At 37.7% G+C, this 6,683-nt stretch overlaps 1 protein-coding gene across 1 annotated transcript in view; it reads right to left on the minus strand.

Moving 5' to 3' along the window:
- Nucleotides 1-3,325, minus strand: part of HFM1 (HFM1, ATP-dependent DNA helicase homolog (S. cerevisiae)) — a 39,521-nt gene extending 36,196 nt beyond the window's left edge. Inside the window, exons 1-4 of the mRNA XM_010582751.1 lie at nt 3,272-3,325; nt 2,651-2,749; nt 2,139-2,260; nt 582-903 (exon numbers count right to left, since the gene is read on the minus strand). Of these exons, the coding sequence (XP_010581053.1) occupies nt 582-903; nt 2,139-2,260; nt 2,651-2,721 (515 nt within the window). The 5' untranslated portion in view covers nt 2,722-2,749; nt 3,272-3,325. The remainder of the gene's footprint in view (nt 1-581; nt 904-2,138; nt 2,261-2,650; nt 2,750-3,271) is intronic.
- Between the last annotated feature and the right edge of the window lie 3,358 nt (nt 3,326-6,683).

Below are 6,683 nucleotides of genomic sequence, written 5' to 3' on the forward strand. Positions count from 1 at the left end.
TCCAGAAAGAACCTGAAAGAATAAACTGCCTGTCCAGATGGACTCTGAATCCCAACAGCAGATTAACTGTCAATCTCCGCATAATTAAAAACAATGGAGACATACAGGTTCTGAGGAATGAGAAAAGCCGGGCACAGAAGAGGAGTTTATCTGTAAAACCTCTCCTTCCAGGCCAGGCCAGACTGAAATCATGTTGAGAACTGCTCAAGGTATTCCTGGCTGGCTGACCTCTGCTCTGAAAAGAAAGTGATCTTAGCCTTCTTGCTCGTTACCATGTGGATAAAGAACTCAAAATACAATTTTGAAAAACCTTTGTTACCTAACAATTTCTTTAATTTTAAAGAAACAAACCTCATCCTTACTCTTCTCATTAAAGAGTCTGAGCTCAGGACACATTTAATTACAGTATTAAAATATTGCCAAAAGGAAACATCTTTTTTCCCCTATACCGAAAAGAATTAGTGTCTGGAGCCCTGTTAAAGTACCTTCAATTGAATGATCAAAAATTCTGCGTTTAACAAATGTATCTAAAATAATGATTCTGACAATCGATAAATTATCAGAATTGACTAGATGCGTACCTTTTTCTTAATGTTGAATGGACACTCTCATCATCACTGTTTTTTGGAAAATTACTTAATATTTTATTTTGTGAAAAATTTTCACCAGGTTGCTGAGAAACTCCTGTTCCTGTTTTAGGTTTATCTTGATCAGAAGAGAGAAACAATGAAACCATTTTCAGACTTTCATGCTGAAAACCGATTTTCTCTCTTTCTCCCACGCTTAATTGGAGCACTTCTTTTTCAGAGTCTATGCCAAAATGAACAGGTGCTGGTGATTTATCATTTACTTCCTCAGTGTTACTCTTACATTGTTGTATAAACTTCTGGTGCTTTCTCTCTCCTACAAAAACAATAAATTAATATTTCTATTAATGTTAATTTTCCTATTCATAGTAATTTTATTAAATATCTTCCACACAGAATAAGCCAAATTCATATATATTATATGAACTGATATTTCTATCTTATTCCAAGAACTTTAGTGTATATTTTAATGTATTTTCAAACTCTTCATCCTGTCCCAGAATAAAGATGGTCTTTTAAAAAAATGACACAATGACCAAGCCTGAAGTTCCTACTATGAACAACTCTGAGATAAACCCTGCAATCTCAACAGTCAAAATTTGTAATGATGTCATGGTTTCATAGTCATCTTGGTTAATTATCACATTTTGCAGGGTTAGCTCTCAGTAGGATCAGTGTCCTGATCTGGCAGCCTATTAATTTCAGCGTTACCCATTTGGAAACTTAAAATTACAAAGGCCTGTTTTTGACATAACCCCAACAGTTCTAATTCTACAAACACCAGAAAGCTTATTTGAATGAGCAGTTCTTAATGGAATTGCTCTTGCATAAAGTACAAAAAAAAGCTTCTGTCTCAATAATAATTCCTAAATAGAGAGTATCGTACATCAGCACAGCACCTAAGAAATGTAGAAATCTAGTTGACAGAGATAAAGCAATTGAATTCTTTAAAATTTCCTTAAGGTGATCCTGAATGTCTAGATGGAAGGAATACTCCACTTAGCAGCAATCAATGGCCAGATTCAAATTTGACTTCCTGAATAGCAATTTGAAAAAAAGCCCCAAAATGGAAGAAGAAAGTTAGGTTCATATAAACTCTTTCTACCTTGGGTGGGAGACTGGTCAGCAGATCTCTGTGCTGCATTATGCTCTTACAGCTGCTTCCCACTGTGTTATGATGCTTCACAGAACAATGTGGAGTAGCTGAAATTTTGATCATGCTTACCTTGCCCACTTCTGCACAGTAAATGTGTAACTTGTATATGCCCAGAGAGGACTGCTAATGCTCCAAAGATATACAAGACCATCACCCTCAACTAAAATACATTTTTTGTCTATATTTGCATACCTAGAATATTTCATATTTCACGGCCTTAAAAGAGAGAGGAGGAATGATCTGTCAAGCCAATTATTTGTTAAGCCATTCAAAATGAATGTCAAATATTATGGTTTAGTGGGACTTGGCAGTGTTAGGTTTACAGTTGGACTCAATAATCTTAGAAGTCTTTTCCAACCTAAATGATTCTATGATTCTGTTCTATGATATTTTACCCATATGAGTGTCAGCTGTGTTTCTTTCCAGTTCCCTCTGTAACTCCTCTGCAGCTGGAATTTCAGCAATAGCTGGAGCAGGTGCAATACACCAAATCTTAGGCACTTCATTTTCTAGATACCTATTTTTAACACACAAATGTAAGGTAAAAGCATTCTTTAAGCACCCTCCACAACATCTAGCTTGAAATCACTAATCATAAATAACCTACTGTTTCTCCTGCTAAAAAATATTCTTTAATCCGTGTGATTTTTAATCACAGAAAATTTAAGAGGCAAAACTTCTACTAACCTGTATTTCTTATAGCCCTAAGATACACTTGCATAATTCAAACTTCAGTGTGTTTGGAAAAACATTTCAAATTATGGGTTCTGAACCTGGAAAATTCTAGCCCCACATTTCTACTGGTAGACAGAAAAGGAAGTTATAAAAAAATAATTCTGCTGTAAAATGATTCAGAGTGGGGAAAAACTTGAAAAACAATTATATATATTTAACAATAAAGATTTACCTTTGTCTTGTATCTGGTCTCTCATAAAATAAATTATCCAACGAAAAGACCATGTCTGCAGAGTTGAACATTTTTAGATCAAATGTGAAGTCCCTTAATCTGCAAAAGGCAGCACAAGGAACTGTGAAACTGAAATTACTAGAATTGAACCTGTATAAGCAATAGAAATTCTATTAGTTATAAGTGCCAATACTTAATTTCTAGATTTTTTTTCTTTTAGAGCTCTTGCCTGCATCCTTAATTCTTTTTCAAAAAGAAAATCTTTCTCCTGATAAAATATGGTTCCTATTACTTATGACCAAAAAATCCTGTAGGACAGCACTTTAAACAACCTTTACATTACCATGACATGTCAGGAGGCAAAAAGTAGCTAAAAGTGAAGATTCAGATAAAGTTTATGTTAAATTATTTAATTTCTAAGAATAATGCTAAGATTCTTTTATACAATTGCAGACTATATTTTTTTTTCTCAGATTGTTTCTGTTCTGATGGAAAAATATGATTTTATGATCAGACTCTGTCAATTTTTACAAAATAAAATTACTCTATTATCTAAAAACCCCAACAATTATTTTACAAGCAAATCAGATTTATTTTTTTACCTACATGCAAATTGCTTACCTAGATAATTGGACTATGGGCCCAACTCCTTAACGTTGTTAACGGGTTTGTTCTGAAACATCAGGACCAGAGATTCTTTCTAAATTATTTTATAATATACACCAGTTTTAAAAATACTCCAGTTAATTTAAATGTTTTTCATTTAGCAGCAACTCTAGGCATTAGAAATGTTTTCTTTATGTGTCTGTGTTGAGAAGCTTCACAGCTCTTAATTTTGCTTAAAGACAACTTTAAAAAGGAAAGATCTCACTAAAAGAATACCACAGAAAGGATTTTATGAGTGAAAAATCTTAGATTCACTGAAACAAATGGTAAAATACCAGATCAACTTCAACAGAGTTTATAAAACTCAATAAAGGCCAAATGTGGTGATAAAATAACAAAGCAAAGGTATCTTCTTTACCTACAGAGATAAACCAAAGGTGACACTTCTTTTGTAGTCCAGCATTTCATTGGTAATATATGAAAAAAATCTTTTAGAATGCTTTACACATAGGATTCAGGTTTACTTAATTACCGTATACTGTCAGCTGTGAATCAAAAATTTAAAAAATATTTTTCTTCCACAGAAGCTGTGAAACTTCAAATATTCCAGAGAAATGTTTCAAATTTAAAACAGAAAACATTTCACAATACCGGCAGAAAATAGAGCATGTAATCAAAACTGTCTGTGAACACAGTGCAGAAGATAGGTTTTAGAACTTCAAACAAGGTATCTGTCAATGCCCCTTTTACACTCCTTTTCAGAGTGTCTGCAACACCACCTCTGCCAACTTCCACCACTCCCCCACTGCCAGGTTTTGCCACTTTTTCCTACAGAATAACAAATCTAGAATTTAGAAATCACACTAATAAATCTAACAAAGCTGGTTAATTTTGCCACTGTACTTTTGCATGCGTTTAAGGTCAGTAATCTAAAGCAGGAGTTCTCAGGCTTAAGTATCAGCAGTGGCAGCAGAAAGCACCTGTCAGGAGTACTATCAAGTTGTTGCTATTCAAGTAGTTATTATCTGCATTAAGTGCTTATCCAACTGAATAACCACCACTCCATCAGCTCCAAGGAGCTACAAACACTGCACACCAGTATGAAACTGTTTTCATACCTCAGGTGGGGAATTGTCAATCTATGATAATACAACTTCCATTTAAATAATTTGGATTTATGATTCCCACCTGCGAGCAGTCTTTATTATACACAATATTTAATCTCCCAGGCCCTTCAAGCCTCTGCTCTCTACATGTCATTTATTCTTTGGCTCCATTAATTCCAACTTCTTGATAATGTAAATAAAAATGATAGGAGATGTCATGGTCATTCTGAGACTGGAAAACCCTGGCACGACGCTCCTTTGTGCAGTTCTGCATTCATCCACCTGCGCACTGGCTGTCAGCTGGGACACCCCCTTCAGAACCCCCAGCCAAGAAATAGTGAAAAGTCTCTCAGAATTGTAAAAGAAGAAAAAAAAAGGGGGGGGAGGGGGCATGGCAAAACACGTCTCCAAGATGGAAAGGAATAAAAGAGTCTCCATACTCTCAGTGCTGTTTGATAGCCCAGGGAAAATGCATATTCAAGACGGCAGAATGCAGGAAATGAGCAGGTGTTTGCAGAAGCAGCACAGACCATTGATTCACACTTACAAAGAGATGTTTGCAAACTCCTGTAAGCAAAGACCTCTCATGTATCTGCTTTAAGGAACAGCTTACTACAGACTTTCTACAAACGCTGCAGGCCACAGGGGGTTTGCTCAGTTTTGAAGCCCCTTTCCTTTTCACCTCCCTCCTAAAACCAAATCCTTTCCTCAGACCTCTGTAATTCACCTCGGTGCTCTCTCCAGGGGGCCGAAAGTGAAGGTTGCGACCTTCAGGGGTGCTGACCCAAACAAACGGCAACAGCTCGCTCCTAGCTGTGGACCAGGCGCTCTGAAGGGGCAGAGGACATCCGCACCTCACGGCGCCCCTTCCCTGTTCCTGCGAGCCCCTAAGCACCCCCCGCCTCACCGTCAGGCTCCCGCTCCCGTCCTCCTCCCTCGGCTGAGGAAGGAGAACCTGACAGAGTCTCTCCCTTCTCGAGAACAGCGCCTCCCGCCCCTACAGCACAAAATGGCGGCAACGAGCGGGGTCAAGGCAGTATCAAGCACCGCGCGCGATCAGCACCCCTCAGCCGCGCCGGCCGAGCGAGGGGGAAGCGGCGATTGCCATCCGGTCCTTTCCCAGCACCGCCCTAGCGGAGGGCCGCCCTCCAGAGTTTGCTCCCGCTTTCTTTTGCCGCGGCGCGGTCTGCGGGTTCCCGCTGGCACGAAATGGAGGGCGCCGGGTTAGCTCCCCGACGGCTGCCTTTCCTCTGAGGAGCGGCCCGGCCGTAACACCTGACAAACCACCTACACTCACAAATCCTGAAACAATGGGAAAGGAAGGGGCGAAATTCTCCTTAAAACGGTAAAAAAGGAGTGTGGAGGGACTCTACTGGTGCCAGATACAGAGCTTTTCCAAACATGGATTTATCGGGAAATACTCTCTCTGTTGAAAAGTCCTTACTCGCTTTTACCCTGGTATAAATTAGAAAAGGCAGCTGATTCCTGTGCCATATGACTGTTATCAAAGGGATTCCTACAGTAAGAAAGAAATATACGGAAAATATTGATCCTTAAAATATTTTCTACTGGATTTCTGAAAATTATTTTTTTCTTTTGCTGCTGCTGCTGAACTAGAGCAACAAAGCTTTGTCAAACAATTTATACGAATTGAAACAATATCACGTAAAGTATTTGTAAAACACAGAAGTAGCTTGCTATTTTTTTCCCACAGAAGTACTGCAACTTATAATTCTGGACTTGCCATTAGAGCACAGATTTTGAACTAGTAAATTTAAAATAAATTGCAGAACTGTCTCAGTCTAAATTTTAAGCTGGTTCAAAGCTTCCTGCCATTCAACAAATACTATAGAGGCAGCTACTGTAAATATGTATTTCCTCATACATAAATAGATGAAAAGGAGACAGAAGATTTTCTCAAATATTGATTGATTTTAACATAAATAATTTTTATTTAATCAACTTTTTTGTTTTTCCTTCTTGGAAATATTTATTAATTTTAAACTTTCAATTTCAAATTCTTAGACATTGTGTGTTTACATAATATGAGTGTATTCTCTCAAACTGTGCAAGCCCAGGTCAATTAAAAGCATGTAGTAAAGGTTATGCTCATTTTTACAATTCTGTATATATAAGGTCTTTCCTTTAGTATTCTTACCTTAAAAAGACTTGGATCAGAACTGTGTCATACTACAATATTCCAAAATTTACACCGCATGTTTAGATGCTTTAATCCACCTCCCCATCTAATTACTGGGCAGACAGCCAGGGGTAAGAAGCACTTCATTCCTACTTCCAACATGACAGAATCTTGGCCAGCA

Source organism: Haliaeetus leucocephalus, unplaced genomic scaffold (genome assembly GCF_000737465.1).
Source record: "Haliaeetus leucocephalus isolate CR32 unplaced genomic scaffold, Haliaeetus_leucocephalus-4.0 Scaffold848, whole genome shotgun sequence".
Taxonomy (NCBI): domain Eukaryota; kingdom Metazoa; phylum Chordata; class Aves; order Accipitriformes; family Accipitridae; genus Haliaeetus; species Haliaeetus leucocephalus.